Below are 24047 nucleotides of genomic sequence, written 5' to 3'. Positions count from 1 at the left end.
CAAAAAAGAGCGATGTTTAATGTAAGTAGTATCTAAGTCTTTTAACTGCTAAATAACCAAACCCAGCAAAACAATAGAGAATCAAAGCTCTTGTTTAAAGAACATTGACACCAATTAATATGCAGTAAAATTATCTGCCTGTGCAAGTTATTTCAGCAGCTCTGCGGGTCTAAGATGGCAGAAGCTTTCTGTTGCTGTATAAAAAAAATCAAACTACCATTTATTTCAGCTTCATGGTATGTGCAAATTCATGCAGCTCAGTTAAGGGAATAGCTTCACAACTGGTGTTACAATCTGTGGCTGGAGTGCTGCATCACAATGCAGCAAATGCATTTTCCACATTAACCAAACATGACAGCTGAAACGATTATTAACCATGCAATATGTCGGAAGTCATCAAAAATTCACATCAGAGTAATTGCAGTGGCTCGGAAAAAAAAAAAAGTAGCATCTCTCTGCTCTTGCCTGCCTGCTGCCTCACCCCCTCCTAATTCTTACATGGTACAGTCCGTTAACAATAAAATATCCTTCTGTAACCCATAAACTGTTACTCCCATCAGTTACTGGTTTCAGACTGATGCTTTCCCTAGAATTTGAATAAAGCACCACTGGAAAAAAAAAAAATAGATGCTTTACAGGCAGTGGTGTTCAGCCGTGGAAAGCAGCTGCTTTCTTATTGTCTTGCTGGACTCTTGACTGTCTCAGCCATTTCAGGACTTGCAGGTTTGATTTTTTTTTTTAAAAGATGAGAAAACTTGAGCGTTAATACAGAAAGATACAGCTGTGTAAGCCTAAATACCAGGCAACTGAAGTGTGGCAGTTACAGCCAGCATTAACAGGTTTGTAACTCCTCAATACTGAGATCTACAGGTAGGAATGTATATATTTAAAAATATATAAAATGAAGGTAAAAAGCTTGGTTTGGTAAGAGAGAGTTTTTCTTCAGGTGTGTTCTATGGCGGTTTTTCTTTGTGCTGTTGCTGCAGGTTGTTTAAATTTGTAGGTGAGTAATTAAACAGAACAGGTCGGCAGTTTTGGAGAAAATCATCCTTTGCCTACAGAAAAGAAAGCTTAAGGTCTGTGCCTTTACCTTCGAATATTCTTTGCTACAGCAGCTGTTGGGTGGGGCAGTCCAGTGTCTGCTTTGGGTTTCAGTGGTGTTGCCTTTTAAAGACCCTCTTGACATTGCTGACTTTGCTTTTCATTTAAGCAGAAATACAGTAGCATAACTTTCTGAATGCCTTTATTCCCGTTTTCTCTTCCCTAGGCTATGAAATGTCTACGGCAGTATTTTAAACAAAAAATAAAGATGCTACTTTATTATATGATTTTTCTCTTAGTTTTCATTGTGGTGCAAAGATACTGGTCCACTCTGTTTCCTCTGTTCCTACAGATGTACTTATTTATTTAGAAGACACGCTAAACTTTCTTTAATTTTATTTTGAAGTAAGGATTTCAAATGCAGGATGAAAATAAAATAGGAAAATATGTCTACTTTCCCAAAGTAAACGAAGACACTTGGAAATTTGCTTTTTTTGTTAGTTTCTTAAATGAGGTGGTGAAATATATTTGCTTAGTCAACTGGAGTTTGCAGCCTAGACCCCACCTCTCTTTCAAGTGAATAGGCTACTTTATGAAAGGGGTTAAGCCAGTAAAATCATAGTAAAGGGAAGCAGTGAGGGAATTAACATTTATATAAATGTGGTGGCCGTGACTAGCTGGGTGGGTGGCAGCTGATTTAATACTCTCAGATCTAGGGACTCGGAGGCTGCGTGCAAACTGGAAGCTCTGCCTGCCTTTGGTATGGGGACAAAAGTACAGGGTGGGTTGCTTTTTTTCCTTTCCTTTCAACTCTGTTTCTCTATATGGAGAGAGAAGCAGGCTAATGAAATGTGCTGTGCTGGGACGGTGCCTGGCCTCTTGCAGCAGAGAATGACTTGCCTACTTCGGGGCTTCCTCACCAAATATTAAGGTGCCTATATGCCATCTTCTGTACTCTTCCTATTGTCAACTGAGAAATGTCTGACCTGCTCAGAAGGGGAGACGTGGGAACAGTGGCATTGCATGGCCAAAAAGTTGCCTCTTTTAAACAAGATTACCTGTGGGGTCTTGCCACAAAAGCAGCTCAGCAAGAAACCAAGTAAAAGACGATGAAATATGTGGTTTTCATGTGTAAAAAGATGGAGGAAGCCACCTCCACTGACCCTGTATAGGAGACGGCTCAATTATCCTTGCAGTTGGTACAGTGTGGCAAATTATTTTCCTTTGTCTGAAGTGGGTGGGAGACAGAGTTCAACTAAGCTCCATAAATTAACGTATGGAAAAATGACTGAGCCACCGTAATTAATAATTAGCTGTAGGTCTCTTAGAGCAGGGTTTTCCGTGAGATCTGTTGGCAGCATCTGGAGTTGGCATTTCATTTACATTAAAGTCCGAGAGCTTGTGTGCCTTGTTAATGCAACACGCAAATAAAGGCATGCTCTGCTAGAGAGTTCCTTAGCAAGGGTGGAGTACAACCGGAGGAGAAAAATGGAAACCTTTTGTCTCTGGTGTATCCTCAGCACACCAGTCTCATGCCCCAAGTCTGGAAAGTTTAAACCTTAGGTTTATTACACAATAGGAGAAATAAGCTGAAAAATGAGAAAGTATTTATATATGATATGTTCACATATCATTTGTTGCAGCAGAGAATTTTAATACTTGCCATTCTGAGCTTTATAATGTCTAACATTTTAAAATATAAATTGTATAATTGTAACAGGCATATTCGAGACTTCTGCTTTTTATTTTAATGATCTGTAATTAATAATTCATAGATAATTTAAATAATTAACTTTGTGAAATGTATCAGTAATGTAGTAGGGAAACACCATTTCTGAAGACCACGGCATGTTTAAATTGAGGATTTAAAGGTATCGTGATACATATGAACTCCTCCAAATTGCTTGCTTTCACTGTCAGTAAAATATTTATATTTATTCCAAGGGACATGCTGCCATGTTGAAAATACCTATTAGGTGAACAAAGTAGCTGTGATTTATTTGCAGATATTTAGGAAGAACGGGCTAGCTGATTTGGGCTTATTTTCCTAACTCAGGTGGATGATTTTGCCAAATCATCTCATGTTATTTAAGAGGGCTGAACTTAAAATTTGCTCATTTTCTTGAAATTCCAGTGTGTATTAAAAAAGAAAAAAACACACAAAGCAAACAAAACCAACTTATATTCTTCACGCTAAAATGCACATAATCTTGGCTCTTGCTTTGTAACGTTAGCTAGCCACTACCAGCAAAATAAAGTCCATTTAACTTTGGAAAGGTTTTCTTTCTCTCTGTAGGTTTTTCTGGGAGACTTCAAATTGCCATAGAAATGTTATGGGAAACCCCATTGTGGAGGTGCAGCACTAAGGAAAGCCACCTATGCTGGGGTTTAGGATTTGCATCCTGGTTTAACTTGGTTATTGCATTTACAGTGCTGACAGAATTTTGATGTCTCTGAACCAGGCGTTGTCCCTTCGAGGCAGTGAGTGTTTGCTGCATGCATCACTTTGTGTCTGAAATATAGATGGAGGTGGAAGATTCCTGCTTGGTGCTCACCCCCTCCCAAAGCAGAAAGATAACTACTGCTCCTGAGGAATGTTCAAGAAGGTGGTACATGAGCTTTCTGCTGTGGGATGGGGGCATGGCAGCCGAAATCCTTCAGCTTGAGGCAGCCCGAGAACAGGGAGAGTGTCAGGCTCAGTGCTGCCAGGCTTGCTACTTGCATCCAGAGGAGGTAAAGAGAACAAGTTTTTATCATTACTATTTTTTTTATGTACAGTTGAAGGCATTTAACTGTTTTTATATGTCTGAAATTGTGAAGGAAGACATGCAAATACCAATAATGTGTTTTCTTTCCAAAAAAGCCTGAGAACACCTGTTTCTTGCAAACAGCAAGGTTACGTGCTCCCAACCAGACAGAATGATAAACCACTTACGGGGGTGGGGGGAGACTGAGGAATTGCACTAAAATTTCCAGAAGTGGGTTAGAGGAGACAGGGTGTTAATGACTAGCAGGTTTGTTTAACATTTTGTCCTTCTTGCTGGTGTTGTATAAGAAACGTGTCATTTCAGGCTGGGAGATACTTCATCAGCTGATAGGGATGGTAGTTTGGCTTTTGGATGTGAACAGTATATCCAGAGAAACTAATTTTCTGCCACCAGGTTAAGTGGGTTATTTTATCTGTCTGTATGTTCATGCTAATGTACAATTAGTCCAGTGACAGACACTGCAAGCTTGTCAGTATGCCTCCTTTATGCCTTTTTCTTTTCTCTTCAAACTACTCCCTTATTAGCTAGTGTTTTCTGTGGTATTCAGAGAGAGCCTATCTGCCTGTAACAGGGCTGGACACTCCTCTTTCCTCTGCTTTATCAATTTTTCGTGCAGTGCTGACAGATTTCCAGTGGCTCGTTTCTCAGCTTGCACCATCTCGGGAGACTCCTTGCCAGCATTCAGTACCGTAAATTGAGGTGTGGTCTGCAATGGCAACTGTGTGCTTCGTCCCTGCCATGCAAAGATGTGACACAGGCAGAAATTCAACATACAGGTTTTATTTGTCACTCTGTTATTTGAGCATGGTTTCCTCTTGGGGGGGGGGGGGGGGGGGAAGAATGCACAGCTACTGCTCGAGGAAAATGTGGAGTAACCACAATGCTAAAATGGCAGCGAAAGAAATAAGAAAATGGCGTCATCAGTGAAATTAGTTTCGATGGCTTGATTTGAGGGTGTCCTGCCTGATGCAAGGATGTCTTCATTACAGGCTCAGTTATGGCTATACAATGAAGATTTTAAATAATTTAAATCTGTAGGGTTTTCTCAGTATTACCTTAAAAAGCGTGATACCAGAGACGCAGATATAATAGCTTATTCCAGTGGATGATCAGATATTATCTTTGTTTGCACACTATAAATATTTTTAATACAGGGTTGCATTATGTATCTCAAGCCCATTGGAATTATCTCATAATGTAATTTATTTAAAATAAACTCAAAAAAAGAGCCAAAGCCATGAGTTTTGCTTTGATTGTGAATATCTTGATGCGTTTATGATTTTTGTAGGGTTGTATTTTTTAATCGGAATGCTAATACAAGTTCATTTATAGCGCAGGGGAGAGACTGTAGCCACTCGTCATGGTGCTGAGCAAAGCCCCACACCAAGGTCATCTCTCTGCATTTAAAAATCTTGAGGAAAAACAGATAGCAGTGTATTTGGAAACTTGATGAATGAGCTCGGATTTCAGAATGTGTGGTTTGTTCGCTCTGTGCCTATGCCATTGCTGATGGTGAAATGTCTGTGCCAAAGGAGATGGGCTTCCCATGGGTCCTGCTGTTGGTCCTGCTGGCCTGATCTGTGCAGAGACCTCTCCTTGCTCAAGAAGTTGTATATCAAGCAAGGTGACATTGGATTTATTTGCCTTTGTGATATTTTGGTTTCTTTATTAAGACAAATGGAAGCACTTGGTGGAGATGCTTCCAGGTGTGATTACCAGTGTTAGCTGAACAAGCTCCTTCTGGTGGCTCTTGAGTAACCTTTCCTACTGCTGTAACTGGCTAGCAAGAGTCTGTCCACCTTCTTTCTCTAGTTCATTTTTTTTTTAATTGTTTTTCTTCCTTTTGTTCTTTGCATGACCTCTAAGCAGGTCAGGATTATTCAAGACTTTCTATTTTGTTATTGCACAAATCTCCTTGGCGCTTTGTAGCTAGGTAGGACCTGAGATTCTTGCTGAACAGCTCCCAGTTGCATCGTAGGGAGAATGAAAATGAGTATATGCTTGGGGAGGAAGAGAGGCTCACTAGAGAAGGTAGCACTGTTGTTTACACTATTTTTGTGTTGCATTATCAATTGCTGTCAAAAATGATCTGTGCAGTGGAGACTGATAATTGTATGTGGAAGAGAACCTGATTCTGAGCAACTTCACTGTAAAATTTTAGATTAAAAAAAGCTATTATCTTAGTTTTATGCTGTTAAAGTGTTCGTGACTGAAAAAAGCCTACTAAAACGACTTCTAACAGCGTTCCCATGCGCTGTGAAGCCCAACATGACATGGCAAAGATTCTTAGAGTGCAAGAATGAGAGACTAATCTGTGTAATTGAAGTTATTTTGGTTTCGCTCTGATGGGGAAAGACACAACAAATAGTATGGATAACTACTAATACTTTAATAATTAGCTACACTGTATAAGTAATACATAAATTACATATGTTGTGATGGTTGATATATTTTGGTGGTTTTTTAGAACAGGGTCCTACTTCACTCAATCATTACACTTGGGTTTGTTAAATCATGCAAATTTTGCTGACATGTTTTGTAAAATCTTAAAATGCATAGGAACACTGCAATGAATTTCCATGTTATGTTAAGAGTTAAGCCACTTGTAAGTACAATTTAAAGTGAAATATTGGTATCTCCTAGTGTATGAAAGCCTGAACTTGCTGAGTATCCTATGTTGAATTAGAAGAAACTAAAATTGAGCGGAGTCATGTTTCGTGCCAGCAGTGATGATCTCTGTTGATACGCAGAACAAGCCGTGCCGCGTAGCAGAGTGTTCAATTTTGAGGCTGCTGTGTGAGTGCCTGGCACAATATTCCAGCAAGAAATCTGAGCAGTGGTGTTTTTCTAGATGTTTCCAGTGTGATAAAGCTGTGCTCCCTGTATATTTCATGGTGAATGTTGCTTATATTCACTGCAAACACCTTGCACTCTCCTTGATGGCCACATGCCGCAAATGCGTTTTGGAGGACTGCGGTTGGGTGTGAGATATGATGGTGCCTCTCAGTGCTAGGGGATGTTTTGATATTAACTGATGGTTTGATATTAGCCTTCTGCACTTAATGGATGGTCTCCTGGCTGAAACAGGAGCCAAGAGTTATTTGTATTTCTTCCCTTGAAGCCTGTATGTCTAAGGAGCACGTTTCCAATCTTCACTTGCCAGATCCAAGCAGTCCCAGCAAGAGTCAAAGAGCATGTACCATCTGCCCTTGCTTCTGTTAGGAGCTGATCTGTGATTTCCTGAGGACTGCTTCTTTCGGCAGTTTGAGTTTTTCCTGCCACAGCTAGAAGGAATAATGATACTTATCCAACACAGCAAAATCCAATGTTCCCGGATACGGTCTGAAGATTACTGTGAAAACTGCATGGGTTTCACAGATCAAACAGTCTAAAACAGTAAAATAATACAAAAAATGTACTAGATTTTTGCATTGCTGGCACTAACCTATGGCAGAGAGCACTTTGTAAATACTTGCCTAAGGCTCGCTGTGCAACACAGATTAAAGGCTGTATTCAAAATTGAGCATTACATCAATGACATGCTGATGGTGGGGCAAGGAAGCCCTGTTCCCGCCTCAGAACTTGTCTCCAGTGAAGGTTGCTGCTGTGCATCTTCCGCAGTGCATGCAACCTGTCGAAGAAGGCTTGCAGGCAAACGGTGGTGCCCCTTCTTTGTTCTGCAGTGTGTGCTGACGCCCGCTGAGCGTGCGCAGGGAGTTGTGCGCATTGCCAATGCACACAGGCTCTAGCACGGTGTGCATCGGCTCTTGCTGCTGCCAGAGTGAGGTCTATGTTGCTGCTCCTCTATCATGAAAGAAGACAGTATTGCAGCTCTGCAAAATTTGATTTTGCTGGAGCAGAAAGCTGCTTTAAAAGAAGTGAAATAATCTTTAAAATTGTTGCTAGTCACGCAGTGGAGCACAGATTATGCCAGTGTTTGTATATTTTAATGACTTACAGCCATTGAAATGCTATCTGCTTGCAGGGTGGGAAAGAGCTCTCCTACGTTGGCTTTCAAATGAATTGAACATGAGTATTGGCTACAAGCATGGAGCATAGTCACAGTGCATGGAGGGGGATGTGGTTCGAGACCCCTGTGAAGGCAGGTAGCAGAGCAGCAAATGTTCCCCAAGCCCAGTGTTTGGCTGTATTAGCACAGTTTTGTGTTATAGCTATTAGTCTGCATATTTTTCCCTCTTAAACTTCAACATGGCTGTTGCTTTGAAAGTCTCTGATGCAACAACTGGCTCTTGGGTCTTAGCAAACTGTAAACCCTTCTGGTTTTTCCCTGCATTTTCTCCTGTTTAGTCAATGGTGAATTAATTTTTTAGAAAAATGTTGCAGGATTTCCCATTCTAAACACGGTGGTAAGGGACTTGAGAAATGCATATTGTAGTTTGACAAGCTCAGCTGTCTTAGGCAAGGAAAATTTTGTATTGCTAAATCCTTGAGCTGAACACTGTATACAGCTGTGTGAGCCTTGTCAGACCTTCCTTTTCAGTGGACCTTTGCATCTGTGTACAATCATTTGTTCCTTGTCTCTCATGCAGCTCTGAAGTGGTGCTGACCGGTAAGTCAACTTTCCTTGGGTTCTCTTCCTCTCTGAGGATCTCTGCACTTGGACCCTCAGTCTGCTTTGGCCCTGTAGCAGTTTTGCCATCTGAAGTCCTCCAAGGACAAATCCAATTTCACAAATGTTCTTAGCTCTTTGCATTTGGTAGCTGATCTCTGGGCAGCTGCCTCGCTGCTTTGAAGGACACTGTATTGCACAGGCCAAGGTATATAGTGAAGCTGCTTATCTGTGTGCTTTTAGCAAAAGCTGATGCTTTCTGCAAAACAAACCTTAGGAGACCTACAGAAGCTTCCAAGAGACGCTGGTGTAATACATGCAAAAGAAGAGTCTGAACAGAGGAGAATATTGCCTGTGCTACAGTGGCATGTCCCCATCCTAAGGAATACATTAGTTGGCCACACTGTTGCTTATGGGCTCAACAGCCTATCTGTTTAAAGCCAGACAGCAAACATTGATGCTTGTGTCAGTATAAACAGTAGTTTGGATAAAAAAACCCGCTGATATAGAGTGTGGTCTGGTTTTGTGGCAGTGGGTTCCAGGTAGTTTTGCTTCATTTTCTGTTTCCAGAGAGAACATGGCCAGGAGGACTGTGCCAGGGTGCACCACCCCGTGAGTGTGCTCAGATGTGTGCACATTTGCACCAGGATTGTATTTAGCAAATAATTTCTTAGAATTGCTAGTAGAGATAATAAAATCAGGTGCTTCATCTGGAGCTACTGTTCCCAAACCATTGCCAAAGAGTGATTTTTGTTAACCATATAATCATCATCCCTGCTGGTACTTTGCAGGATTCACTGGATCTACTGGAAATCCAGCACTTGGAAATATTTTAATCAAAGAGCAATTGACTTGAAAAGGCCCCAGATTGTTCATTTCATTTTCTCCTTTCTTCTCCTGCCAGTGAAAAAGTAAGCATTGCTGTCAACATCCAAGGCCTCAGTATTCTGTTTGGCAACATTAGCCTTCTCTTGACAGCTTGAATGCTAAGATCAAGTATTAAAAGTATGGCCTGGCTGATGGAAGTAATTAAGAGACTTCTATCAGCCAGGAGAGAGTTTACTAACCTCATTTACTGCAGGAAATGGAAGAGATTTTCAATCTTCTGTCAAAAGGAGACCATCAGTGCATGCATGCACTTTCGTACCAATAATGAATTAGGTACTGGAACACTTTCTTGCTGGAATTCAGGCTGGAGCAAGGCAGGTGCCGGTTACTATCACATCAACTTGTGTCAGGCAGCGGTTGCCTGAGATGAGAAATAACTGTGGAGCAAGGAACACGGCAAGAACAGGGCACAGCCTCCCGCAGGTCCTGCCCCTCCACTGGTGGGGCCACTTTTACAAACCATCCTCGAGCAAGCCAGAGTGGGGCTGGATTTCTGCAGAGAGGGAAGAATGTGAGAAGATCAGACTGGAATCCAAGGGGTAAGAGATCCAAGAGGAACTGGAATGTGCTGGGGAAAAATGCTGAGAGCCAGTAGATGTGCAAGAATAAGTGGGACTAGCTCAAAAATGGGAACCTGAAGGTGGGAGAGTGGGTGTATTTCTATGCCTGTGTCCCTGTTTTGCAAACACCATCTCATCAGATATTGTACAAATCGTGTGTAGGAAACATTCAGCAGCGAGTGTTGCAGAGAACCTGTGATGCAGAAGAGTTTTGCTGCTTCCCTTCCAAACTAGACACAGGAAGAATGTGTGGGAGTCCCACAGTAACAGAGGAAAATTAAAATGGTACTCACTAAAGCAGGACAGCATGATGTGGCATTAAGGCTCTGTGAGCTTTTTGTGTAAACCTGCCTCAGGGAAATAAGATAAATTTTCATTTTCAAGCAAAATCCAGGCTATGTTGGGATCCCTGCAATGGCAGAGCTTGTGCACAGAGTGCTGCAAGGTGAGGATTTCACCTCTGAGGTTTTAGTGATGGTCGTGTTAGCTATTCCTATCTTTGCAATCTGCCACTGTGAAATAGCCCTTTGTCTCCTAACAATATCTCTGTTCTCCTCCTGCTTCTGTCTTTGGATACTGAATATGAAGCAGTGTCTCGTTGCTCATTGTACAATCAGTAGCATCTCCCTTGAGAAGGCAGCTCCTGCAATATGGGTCGTGTACTCCCTGTGCATGCTGAACGCCATAGCTCTGTATCCTTGGTACAGTCTGCAAGCATTCGTGGCAAAGTCAAACCTTGCCTCTGGGATTGCAGAAAGTTTTTTAGGGCAGATGTAACTTGTTGAGCACAACCAGCACTGTTCAAGGTCCAGACTTAAGAGATATGTGAACCCTTAAAGCTGTAAATGTGGCCTAGTATTTTTGAAGACCAAAATTCTCTAACATAAAGCACATCTCTCCAATCTTTCTGACCACCCTTGTTCCAGAGAGCTATGCTTTTTCTTATAGCAGATGGACAGTTGTGTGCTTTTATATGCATCAGGGAAATCTAAATGTCCAGTGACCAAAGCATAGTGTGCCACTAGGTGGCAATGAAATAAACCCACGGAATAAATACTGTTACAGCACCTGGACACTCCTCACTTTCTAAACGTGGGAAATTTTGGCCACCAAAGCCTAAGAGTGACAACGCTGGGAGCTCTGTTTGGCCTAAGCAGAAGCAGTCTTGTGAGCAGTAGCAGGAGCCCCAGCATCAGCTACTGAAACTCCCTCTTCTGAGGTTTAACAATTAGCCTGTAATTAACTGAAGCAGCAATTGTCATGCTACAGTCATAATGTTTAGCACAAAGCATAGGGCAACCTTTTTAAAATGTACTTCTCCTCAGTGAGGCATTACAGATATTATTTGGAATGTGTGAGGATTTTCAGTTGCTAAAGTAGTAGGTTTTGAGATTGAAAAAGATAATTATCATCCCCTAATTGGCATTTGGTGTAACGTAATCCCTTAAACGGACCTAGTGAACTCTCTGGGAGCTGGGAGGTTTCATTAAGAAAGATACTCAGCCTAGATTTACTGACATCAAGGGAAGTTCAAGCACATCTTAAATTATTCTGCTGATTACCATCATTGCCGTGTACCTTTTTAGGCAGATACCTGCTCAGCTCAGGGCACACATCCCTCCACGGAGAGAGAGGAGGACCGAGGGCAGTGAGGTAGGACTTGTATCTCTCTGGACTTTCAGGAGCCCAGTTCTCACAGAGGAAGCAGAGAGCCAGGGCATCCAGGACCTCTACAAGCTGTGGTGCCTGGCTGGGTGTGCTCAGCATCTTCTGTCACATCCAGATAGATGTAGGTCTGTGTCTTAGAGATGGTGGGCTTTTTTTTGCCTGTAAAATTAGTTGCGTTGTTAGGATACGGCAAACACACAGTGTTCTCTGCAGCATCAGATCCCTGCCATCAGAAATGTGGCTGTGTCTTCTGTTCACATGTTGGTGTGCACTTTGCTGGTCTAGAAGCACTGCTTGTTATAACTCCAGGTAATTTTTCTGCAATTTAGGTTGGAGGCGGGGAAATTTAAAAAACAAACAAACAAAAAAACCACCAAAACCAAACACACCAACCCCCCCCCCCCCCCCCCCAAATAAACAAACAACAAAAAAAAAAAACCCAACCCAACTTGTTGCCCTCCCAAAGTCCTTCCACCCATATAGGCATGGACAAACCTTACAAAGCTATGTCTCCATCCCTCCCCACCTCTCCTGCACAGAACTGAAATCAGGCCTTGGCCCAGTTAGGTGACTGCAGCAGCCTTTGCCTTGGTGACAGCTGCTGTAATAATTGGTCCCCAGACATGTGCAAGGATCTGGATTTAGCTTCCCTTTTTCAGATTGTAACTGTGCTTTCTCTGTGGGTATTGTCTGAAAATAAAACGGGACATGGCGGACGTTGAAATGAAGAATAGGCTGTGTAGAAGTTGCTGCTATCTTCCATATGTAATTCAAGGGCTGTTTCTGGGGGGACTGCGTTGCACGTCTGTCTCGGAGGATGGCCGTTCGTTCTCTATCTGGAATACAGAAAGGGGTCACATTCCTATTTCCAGCTGAAGGGGGTCACAGGCTGTCCCATACCTCAAATGCTTGTTTTACATATTTCAGAAGTAAAGGGTGCAATGCCCTTTATTTCACATACTGGTGCTGGGTAGCAGGAAGGCAGACAGCACACCTATGCGGCAGAGTTTCCTGCTAGATTTCTTCAGTTTGGGGAGATTTCAACTCCTGCTCACCTCCCAGAGCTAAGTACCAATCTGTGATACCTGTGGTTGCGTGTAGTACTGCTGCAGGACTGTTTCTAAGACCTACCGTAAATATTTTCCCAAAGGTCCAAATCCCTATGACAACAAGTTTCTGTTGTGCCGCAGGATCTGTGCTCCTCTGAAGATCCTGAGCTCTGCCTAGGTTGTATGGATCAATACCGATATTGTCAGATTGTTGGGGCAGGAACCATTTATTTGCAGGAAGATGTGGGGAATGAAGGGCATGAAAGTCTGATTCCTGACAAGTTCAGTCAGATGCTGCTGCAATTGTGCATCTTCACTGTAAAAGCATAAAGCATGGTACATTGAATTCCCACTCCCTAGGTTTGTTAGCAGCTCTTAATTTTAGAGCTGTGGGGTGAGCATACAGATTCTTAAGATATTAGCACTTAATGGAGTTGATAATGTTCTAGTTGATTACTTCAGAGGGAGACAAAGGCTTTTCCTTTTTTATTATTTGAATAATGATTAAGTTGAAGTCTAGGAGTACAAATTAACTTGGTTTGTTTAATTGGTGATGTAACAGTGAAAATGCAAAATAAAGATATTCAAGTTAGGGTGTAATAAATGTTTCCTGTTTGTTATCTGTGTGTGTTACTGCAGTTTACCCCATGGCTGTTTATTTAAAATTCAAAATATCATGTTTCCTAGTATGGGTCATGAAAGTAACCTTTGGGATAAGGAGCTAACAGCTCATCTAAATCATTCTGTTCATGCACACCTGACCTATGTGAGATTTACTGATATGCTGAAAATTAAAAATATAATTCTTACATACTATTTTTTATCCACTCCAGCTGTATGCATGGAGAGAGGCTGTGCGGTAAACTTTTTCCTGTATCCTTTCCAACTGTTTAGTTATTTCTATCCTTCTTCAGCTGACTATTTTTAAGGCTCCTTTTCACAGCTCCTATCAGGCCTCCAAGAGCTCCACTCCTGCCTAAAGCTGCCAAGTCAAAACCTTTTTTTTTTTTCTTTCCCCAACATACTCGAGTCCAACAATCTTATCTTGGCTTATCGCTCCTACCAGCTTTCATCCTAGCTCCCTCAAATGGAGAGCAAGAGGAAGCAGTTGCTGGGACACAGAGATAAAAGAGAACAGAAGCAGGACATTTCACTAGGATTTAATGCATATTAAAACAGGGGATTAATGCATTTTCATTTTCACACTGCTCTGTATGAGCATCTTGCTGTACCTCTGGTGAAGTAAAGTGACCTTTAAACTTCTCAGGAGTGGATTGGGGGGAGAGCTCCAAGCACTTCTCAGAGTTGAAAAAGCTGAGTACTACAATCTGTATCTGATGTTAGTGCAAGGCTGACTTTTTGACTGAAGCTCTGTTTCTCCTTTTCTGCAGGGATTCCTGAAGAATGAAAAAGATAATGCATTGCTATCAGCTATTGAAGAGTCTAGGAAGAGGGTAAGTTGGAAGCAAGCACCATCTTAAAAAAAAAAAGGCATGGGGGGGGTGGGTCCCTAAGGAATTATTAAATCAGATATTTAATAAACTAGTGGAATTTGAGAGGACTGTGTTGAGAATATAGAAAAATTAGACATTAGGAAATACTTGCATAGAATTTCCAGAAGAAATACTTGTCAGTTGTATTTCAACTGTAGTAACTTTGTAGGGTCAGGAGGCTCACAGTTGTTAAATCTGAACAGAGAAGCTGTTGTTCGTAAGGCACAGCACGCTTGCTCCAACCCTCTCAGCACGGATGCTGCCTTTTCTAGAGGTGATAATGCCTAGGACATGGGGTTTATTTCCTTTTTTTTGCTCCAAGAAATGCCTTGTGCACTGACTTCCCATACAGTGATGACACTCAATGTGTTTATTGTAGCTGTTTCTCCAGGTTACAGGAGTTGTTGAAGTACCTACCACTCACACTTAGGCCTGTGCAGCAGAAGTGCTGCAAGGTTTAATTCTTGTGTCTGTAGGAGACCATAACGCCATGCTGCATCACATTGTCCAAAGGAAATCTCTCATATAAGGGGAAGAAAAAAAAAGGTTTTTTTTTGAAGCAGTACAAAGGAAAATGCTACAATAAGAAAATAAGAGTTGTCACTTAGGCTTAAGGTTTGCCAAGTCCAGTTTTCCCTAGAAAGGGACCAGTACTTAGACAGTCTGTAAGAAAAAAAGGTAATTAGCCATCCCCTGTTCACCTCCTGTCTCTTCACCTCCAAGCAAGTGGTTGTTTTGAAGATTTTTCTGAGCTGAAAGTTGTTTTCTGATGTGAAATTCATCTGATCCTGTTTCTGTATTTATGCTTTTGGTATCTGTCATGTTCTGGGGCAATGATTTCCACAATTGAATTATGCAGTGTGGAAGAACGGTTCCTGTTGTTTGTCTTAAAACTGCTGCTTGGAAATGTCATTGCATGCTTCCTGGTGCTTATGTTATGATTCTTTCCCTCTGTGTTTTCTTGGGGCATCAGGTTTAGAACTGAGCCTGTGTTTCCTTCAAATGATAAGAAATAGTACTTAAGCATTATTAAATTATTTTAATTACATATAATTATGCTGTAATTATTGAAGCATATTTAAAACCCTGTCAAAATTATTATCGTCAAGGTAAGGATAAGACCTATATTCTACCATGAAAGTATAAAGTGAATTTATATAATAAACACAAATCTTATGCTCAAGTTGCATGCATGCACCATAATTAAATGTTTGCCAAATGTCACTGCCTCTTATCAATTCATTTATACTGGGGAATGTTTTGCCCCTTAATTGACAATATCCTAACAGTGGGCTGTAATGAGATGAAAAACTTATTCAGCCAACCAAGACAGTTATGTACACTGCAGCACGAAGCTACGTGAAAGACAGAGAAGGTTGGGATAGAGAAAGAAGTGGAAGGTCCAATATAGCTTATTCTCTGTTTAGAATTAGTGCAAATACTCTTATTTCCTGTCCCGGTATATTCAAGGCTGCTGGTTAGCGTCACCCCAACAATAACAAGAAAGGTAGTGAAGCATCTTCCCTATCCTAATGCTATTGCTAAAATAAGGAATATTGAGGGAAAAGCTGTTTGTTTCCATGAGTTCCCCAGCTGGATCTGAAGGCAATGTAGCACATCAGCCATCTTAAAGGTAAAAGGATGTTTCTTCTTGGGATGTGATTTTCCTGCGTGCCTCCCTGAGTTAACGTTCCTGATGAGAGAGATGTTCTGATTCTTTGGCACTGATTAATTTTCTTTAATACTTTCATTTTTATCCTATTTCATATTTAAAAGAAAAACGTACTGGTAAAGACCTGAAAATTAAATATGGGCAATAAACACACGTCTCTGTTAGGAATGCAGTGAGTCAAACCTTTATAGCCCCTAGGGAGGTGAAAAGGTGGTTGCCATTAGAGAAGTTAGTCTCAACAAACTACACAGATCAGTGATTACTTGGATATTGTGTCCATGCTGCTGAATTAAAGAACGAAGCCTATTGATTTCCAGCCTGTCAAGTTTTGTGTGTATTGCAGCACCATGGAAGAGACACAGATTCCCTGTTTTACCAGCTTGGGTATGTGAGAGTTGTCTTAATTACACACACACCCCTACTTTCTGAATCCCCTCGTACCTGAACAGGCAGCCTGTTAAAATAATACGCAGCACATCATTAGGTCTTGAGGGCTGACCTGGTTGATTTATCTAGTTGCTATTTTCTGTTTCATTTTTTAGTTGATCTATTAATAGTAGAGCTAGGCTGTTTGGTGTTTCTGTATGTTCCTTAGCTCTTGTTCTTCTTCACCAACAGACATTTGCTATGGCTGAGGAGTATCACCGAGAATCAATGCTGGTTGAATGGGAACAGGTGAAACAAAGGATTCTGCATACTCTGCTTGCATCAGGGGAAGATGCTCTTGATTTCACCCAGGAAAATGAGGTAACTCTGTCTTTCTAAACACTGTGCATAGTCACACATGGCATGTACGCAGCTGGCACTCCAGCACTGCTGAAACCACCTCTGGATTATTCTGTAGCTACAACTGTGTGAAAATGAGAAACATCAAATCTCTAGTTAATTCCAGAACGGCTGTGACTAGCAGAATGCATTGTCTAGCAAAGTATCAAACCTTATATGATTGTTTTTATTGACCGATGACTACAGGCAGTGGAGCTCCTATTGCTGAAGCTATGTTTTAAGCAACATATGTGCAAGCCGGAAATTTAAAGTCACACTAATGCATATTACATCAATACACCCAGGGGACAGAAAACACATTGGGGTGAACTTCACCTGCAGGAAACCTTTGCAACGCTAATGAGACCAAGTAGTTTCTCAGGTGTAATGATGCTCACACATAGGTCTTAGTGCATCTCTGTCCCTTATCACTGTGTCCTAGCCAGGATTTATGGCTTTTCTTAGGCTGACGAAGTCTTTCAGATTTCTTGGTAACACCAGATGAATATGCAACAACAAAATGAGGGAATATGCTTTCCTTTTTACCTTGCTCTCTCATGGAATGCAGATTCAAATTCTGTGCCTCTAAGACCTCTAGTGTTCAGCAATTCAAGTGACTAAATCCTTTGTGCAAGACAGACCCTGTGTTTAACATGGAAAGGTATTGACTAGCAACTTAAAACATTCCTTATCTTATGTTACAATTTAAAACTTTACAGTGTATTCTTTTAAAGAAAATGCTCCAGATACATGTGTAGAGAAAGCACAGTTAAGTGCAGAGTTGTAGGAACTCCACCCCTCTGAGCTAGAGGCATCAGGCATCGGCTGAGATCCCTGGAGCGCAAAGTTACATCACAACCCCTGCACGATGCTCCATGAAAACTGTAACCTTGAGAGGAGAGGTGAGGAGAGGGGGTGGGGGAATGCAAGTTGCTGTGCTTTCAGGCCGGAAAACAGGCACAGGTTTTTATAGCCATGTTCTTCACCCCCCTGCCCATTTTGGGGGGTTTGTTTTCTTTTTTTAAATAAATTCTTGTTCTTTGGAGTGACTTATACAGCTGCAAAGTGCATTAAAATAAAAAAGCCCTTGGTGTTAATGGGGTATGACCTGTATAGGGATTTGGAAATAATTAAAGTTGTTAATGAAATGTCCCTTTCTGATTACTGTTCTTTTAAATATAGGTTAATCCCAGTTAGCATATATCTTTTTATAGAAGCTATCTTCCCCAGAAAGTATATAACTGATGTTTTACTGTGACTTCTCAGAAGGTTGTCCAGCTTTCCAATATTAGAAACGCTAAATAATGCAGGCTGAATTAATTTAAAACTAGGAACAGCTATCCCATTATTTTAGGATGCGAGTCTGAAGACTTGGCAGCTATTCTGATAGTTTCTAACATCTTTGATTTGTGTGTGAGTTACTGGTGCGGGGTTTTCCTTTCGAAGTGTGGATACTGACTGCTAGGAGATGCAATTTAATAACCTACTCTGAAAAGGTAAAACCCCTTTTCTGATTCTTTGGTGTCAAATGGATGCTACCCCCAGTCCATGGCAATTGAGATGCCAAGCTTCAAATTGGGGCGGGGGGGAACCCTCTAATGTTTTTCACTCAGTAATACTCCACTCTCTGTTTCAAAGCACTCATAGTATCAGTATGCCATTTCAAGAGCATTTAAAATCCTTGATATATTCTAGTTTTAGCCTCAAGAAGTCAAAGGTCTGAGAGGTTTGAAGTGCATCTACTGTGTTAAAAGCCTGTTATCTAACCTCCCCACAGCAGGTTGTTCTTCTAAAGACTTGTTCCAGTCAAATAAGTTTTTTGTGTGTGTGTGACACAAACAGACACGGCCTGTAGAATATAGTAGAGGTTTAATTGATATCCTCTGGAGATGGAGAATCAGCTGAAAAGGCACAGATCCAAACGCAGCAGGGGGCCAGTCTGCCTGTGAGCCAATTCTCAAGCTTTGGGCAAGCTAATTTGGGCAGAGTGAAATACCAACACGTTATTCATGGAAATAAGACCAATTAACAGGCAAAGCTCATGATTCAAAGAAGCTAGTGCAGGACTTGCCATTAGGGTTTTCTTCTCCCCCTTGTCCTCCAGCCTGGCCTCCTTCCCATAAGGGAAAAACAGAGCTAATAAAAAAATGTGCTGCTTGGGGAAAAGGGAGGAAAGCCAGAGTTTTGTTTTCAAAGACTTATGCTCTCAAGGTGTTTGTTCCGAGTCTTGTTCCACTAGGTGCCAAGGCATTTCTTCTGTCCTCTTATTCCAGGTTTTTCTTTCTTCCACCCCCACCCCAAGCTCTTCCACTGCTGCTGTCAAGCAGCCCTCTCCCGCAGTGACAGAGACGCGCTGTTGCTCTCAGTTTGTTCTTCCCTTCTGTATCATGTCTTCATATCCCTTAAATCCCAAGGACTGCAAGATGCTTTCCGCTCCCCTGCTGCACTGCAATGTATTTTGATGGTGTTTCTCCAGCTCAGTCTCCTGCCTAGTTATTCACCGCATCTACTGGCCAAGCCATTTGGAGTGCTGACAAAATGTCTGCCCAGACTTCTGCTGAGGAATGTGCATATGCATATGAGGGTGATGAATAATGCATCTTTATATGCACACAGTTTGGTGTGCAAGTGAAGCTGAATGCTCGGCTGAGTACAAATGAAGGAGGACTCCTTTGAAAAGCAGCATCGTTAGGCTAAAGGAATTTAAAGATAAAAACGTGACGGCAGTGCAGTATAGCTGCAGCTTTCACAAATGGACAATATTCAGAATAAATATTACAGTTCTGAAGAATGTTTTGGAAAGACCTAAATTCAGGGCAGGGAGAAGCAAATGTGGTTGATAAAAACAGCACAAGCTGTTTAAGCAATATCAGACTAGAGATGCAGAAAGATGTGTGTGTGCATTTGCACTTCTGCAGTCCTTTTTGCATTATCCACTTTCTGTTTTTCCTCTTGCTGCTCCAATTAAGAACCTGAAAGATGATTTTTCTCACATGCACCTAGCAGCCGCTGTTTTCAACACATCTTTCATAATCTTTTCCTTGCTTGAAAACTTGATCACTTCTGACTTGCCACCAAAGAATATCCTGCCCCTTCCCCAAATACGCCCCCTTAGCTTCTAGGGGATGACTTTTCAAATGCTGGTTACCAGCTACAGAAGGATTGCCTGCACAGCTCTCCATTTCTGCAGTTCTGGGTGAGGAGTGGAAACGGCCTTCCCCATGCTGACTCATTGCTTTAGTTTTCCTTTTGAAATTTCCTTTTAGCACAGCCATGAGAGAGTTCAGTGAGCTAGTGCTTTTTTTAAGTTTAATAATTCAAAGATGAAGCCAGAATGCAAGTGTGAGATGGGGAAAATAAGAAATAAGCTTGCTTCTATGGCTCTTGGCATAAGACAGAAAAGCAAGACAAATTCTGCAGTTCCTGAATTTTTTCCTTGCTGAAGTGCCAAGTCAGTAGTGAGCATTTAAAGAATGTAATTTCAATGTGGCAGTTCTCAGCTGTGACAAATTCTTAATAAGTGATCCTCAAAACATGATGATGAGGGTAAAATTAAAATTGGAGAAAGGAAAGGGAAAAAAGCAAACCCCAGAGCAGTTATTTCTTAGTTTCAGGCATGCACTTTTGAATTCAGATCCTTACCTGTGGGTTTAACCTGTCAGTCATACACCACTCTCTGGAGTGGCAGCCACGTGGATGCTCTTTGGTGCTGCAAAGCAGCAGCAGGAGAAAAAGGAACCAGATTCACAAAACAAAGCCCCAGTCTTTATATTTCTGGTGTTTGGGCACTGGTTGAAAAGTGACACTAAGTCACAATGTACCCTTCTTCACTTGCTTTAGAAGATGAAACCTCATCAGTAATTAATGACAACGTCCATAATTTAGCGTTACTTTAAATAACTCTGCAATTTATCTGGTACAGCGTAGGGGAAGGCTGCAAAGCGCTATTTCTGCCATCATGTCTGTTTCCCAGGAAACCTGCTTTAACAGCTTCTTTGTTCTTTAGAACAAAGAATTTGTCGCTTTTTAGGTGGGTTTAAAGGAATTTGTGTCAGATGATTTGGCACTGAAAGAAAAATGAAAATGCTTCTGAATATCAGTATCCATTAGGAGTGACTGTGAAGAGTATTTTTAGTGTAAGTTCAGCTGCAAAAAGAAAAAGTAGGATTTCTTTTGGGCTTTTGGCAAGACATTTTTATACTGCCTAAGGTCTAAACACATCTGCCTGATTTTGTAACCAGGTTGGACATAATTTAAATTGCACTATTACTGAGAAATTAATGCAGTGATAAAACAATTCCAGCAATTTTAAAGGATTGTCCAGGTTCATCTTTGATACCATCATTCATTTATATTTCACTATATCAGGGACAAACACAAATGATTTTTTTTTTTATTCTGTAATCAACTGTTCTATGCTACGCAGAAAGCAGTAATCACAAATATCACAAAGTTCTTACAGTTTCTCAATAGGGGTCAGTGCCCTTATCTTCACGTATAAATTCCTAGCTAACTCAGAACAGTTTCTTGGCCATTGCAATTTTGTCACTTTATTGGTCTTTAAACTTACAATTGCAAAAATTTTCCTCATCAAAAGTCCTGAACTAGAACAGTGGATAGCCATCGTCTTTGCAAGAACATATGCTCATGCGTGTAAGGGAGGTCCTACACCTTAGAGGATAACCTGGATTAAACTGATACCAAATTAAAAGTATAAGCATGTGGGAATGACTGAAACACTGTTCAGTGCATAGACTGATTAGTAACATGTCTGGAAGTTCATATGTTTGTATTAGTTCATTTCAAAGTTGGGATACAGTTCCCAAAAAAGTGAGATTCTTTTGAAGGCGCTGTCAGCATTTCATCCTCATTTGAAACAAGAAACTGAATGATGATACCATCTGGAGAAAAGCTACCCATTTCTTGGATCTTTTCCTGAAATTCACGCAAGCTGGGTCATGGCAGGAAGGTTGGTCCTTCATGCTGTGGCCTGACAGGTGTCAGCAAAGCTGAAGTCTAAAGCTGATACACTGAAAGTGAAAACAATGATTTTTTTCCATTGCATCTGGGCTTTGTTGTCTGTTTGTACAGGCAGCAAGTCAGTCACGTTTAACTGAACTCTTCCTGGAAAGACTAGAACATGTCCTTAAGCAATACTTGAAGGTGATCCTATCTGTGCAAGAAAGTACTGACATTCTAGGTAACCGATGTAAGAAAAAGTAAAGCTATTTGACAGTATTGCTAAGGTGCAGTATAACAGCTGATGAGGAGGTGCAACTAGCCGTAACAGACTTTGATAGTAAAAACTTTAAAACTCTGCAGATATACCTGCTCTTTCTCAGAAAAAGTTACTGATATCAGTTTAGAGGAGTATAGATGGACTTGAGTTATACGGTAACAAACCAAGGCACAGCAAGACCCCTTCTCAGTGTTTGCTTTACAGCTGCTTTCAATATGTAGCTTATGTGCTTTGCATCCTCTTTCCTGGTGGAAGTGAACAACCATCTTAAATCCTCATAACTACCTAAGCTAGACACCTGGTGTAAGCTCAGCAAGGTTTGTGCAGAGAGGTGACATCTGTTACCAGACCGACTAGACCTGGGAGAGCCAAATGAGCTTTTGGGTTCAAAGTCTGAAATTCAAAGGCTGTTGCTTCAGTTTCAGACCTGAAAATGTGCTTGCTTTTCTTCAGGCTTGTCTGTTCGTCTTTACTTGCTCCAACTATGTCAGTTGGCTTCACAATAAATATTATGCTTCTATACTGAGCTGGTCTTGCTTTTATCTTCAGAGCATCATGGCTGTGGCACTGCTTATGAAGCAGCTGATATTAAAGGACTGCTTACCTCAAAGGGATCTGTCTTTAAAATGATTGCACTTTATTTTTCAAACTGAAGACTTCCACTGCCAATGCTGAAATGAAGAATTACATTTTTAGGAAGCAGGAAACAGAGTATTACATACTTAATTAGGAGTATTCTTTCCCCCCGAATGGTGAACATCCATGTTGAGTAGTGGCTATACTGAAAACATACCTGTGATTTGTAGTGAATGCTTTACAAGGATAGCTTTATGCAGCATTAGAATATTATGTCAGTATTATATTTTAAGTTTTATAAAAGAGTACAAATTTTCCATGCCATAACTCCATCTGCTGTTCCTCTGCACAAAAATTTTTCAATCTTGACATAGTCTCTGTAGGTAGGAAGATGATCTTTTTCAGGTCAGTATATTGCCAGCATCATCCTTCCTCCTACAACTGACCAGCAATGGGCCACTTTTTGGCAGATAATTGAATGCTACAGTCACATTTTGTGTCCATGTCATGGCACTATGACAGAACTGGAGTGTCAGCCTTGCTCGACTGGATCCATTGAGCTGGTCCATTGAATTCTTGTGTGTGTCCTTGTGTGTCCTTGCTCTGGTGGAGATTCAGACTAGATGCTTCACAGAGATACTAATGTGACAATAAGCAACCTTTCAATAAACAAAAGGAAAGAATTAAAATTATAAGATGCTGTTGAGAGATGTTGATGTTCTAATTCTAGAGAGCTAATGGTTTGTGCACTGAATAAGGAGAATTTCTGTCACTTCAGAAAGTTTAAGCTATATTGGGAAGATAATAGGGTATTGCAGTAAGACTATTCATTTTACTTTGTAGATAGTTCAAAACCCTACTGTTTTTAGTTCTGTCAGGAAAATGGTTTTGCTGTTGTTCTTTAGGAGTAATTGGTTAAATGCATTGCAGTAATTTTATACCTTATACCTTCTTATATGCTTCTCATTAAACAGCCTAGCTACGTTGGTGAGTTGGGCCCTCCAGGTCGCAGCTCGTTGGACAATGTGGAGATGGCGTATGCTCGGCAGGTGAGTGGAAATGAAAAAACATAGTCAAACATTGTTTTCTACAGAGAGAGAGGTGGGGAAATTAAAGATCTGTGAGTGTAGTGTGTTAGAAGATATGGCAGATAAAACATGAAAACATCTGCCTGTGGTTAAAATGCAATTGGAAAATACAGAAATTTAGCCTGACTTTTTTAGAAGTGTACTCATCTGTCTGCTACAGGATTTTTTTTGTCAAAAGGAGATCCTGAACACCATGTGTGACTGTAGAAGTTATTTATGCTTGTATAGTAAATTGAAACTGTTGTAACCTTTCAGAAAAAAATCTTTTTTAGAATTCATGTCAATGTGTAATAGTACGCAAATGAAGACTTTACATTCCTTTTATTCTCACATGTGGAAGATCACATTTCTGATGTGTGCATGTAGGAAAAAACATGCTGAAGTCTTAATCCTGATGTTTGTCAAATTATATGCCATTTTAATGGCATCACTTATGATAAGCTTTCATGCATCAGCTATGAATTAATATGTCTGGTGCCATTAGACTCCCTCTGAAAATTTTCAGGGAAAACTGGTAAATCTTTACATAACAAATTTGTTACTTTTGTTGTTTGAGATGATCTGTTTACCAGCACTGTTGGAAACAAAATGAGAAAGACTTGATTTTTCAAAATGGAATATGTAAAACTATATAGACAAAGCGTTGCCTAATTTGCACACAATTACTGTG

The 24047-nt window shown here is 40.8% G+C and overlaps 1 protein-coding gene across 1 annotated transcript in view; it reads left to right on the top strand.

The window, feature by feature from the left end:
* Window positions 1-24047, top strand: part of NUP93 (nucleoporin 93) — a 77659-nt gene that overhangs the window by 30922 nt on the left and 22690 nt on the right. Inside the window, exons 3-5 of the mRNA XM_075715218.1 lie at window positions 13936-13998; window positions 16328-16456; window positions 23264-23338. Of these exons, the coding sequence (XP_075571333.1) occupies window positions 13936-13998; window positions 16328-16456; window positions 23264-23338 (267 nt within the window). The remainder of the gene's footprint in view (window positions 1-13935; window positions 13999-16327; window positions 16457-23263; window positions 23339-24047) is intronic.

Source organism: Pelecanus crispus, chromosome 8 (assembly GCF_030463565.1).
Source record: "Pelecanus crispus isolate bPelCri1 chromosome 8, bPelCri1.pri, whole genome shotgun sequence".
Taxonomy (NCBI): Eukaryota; Metazoa; Chordata; class Aves; order Pelecaniformes; family Pelecanidae; genus Pelecanus; species Pelecanus crispus.
Note: the sequence above shows the minus strand (reverse complement) of the source record. Positions and strands in the feature narration are given on the sequence as shown.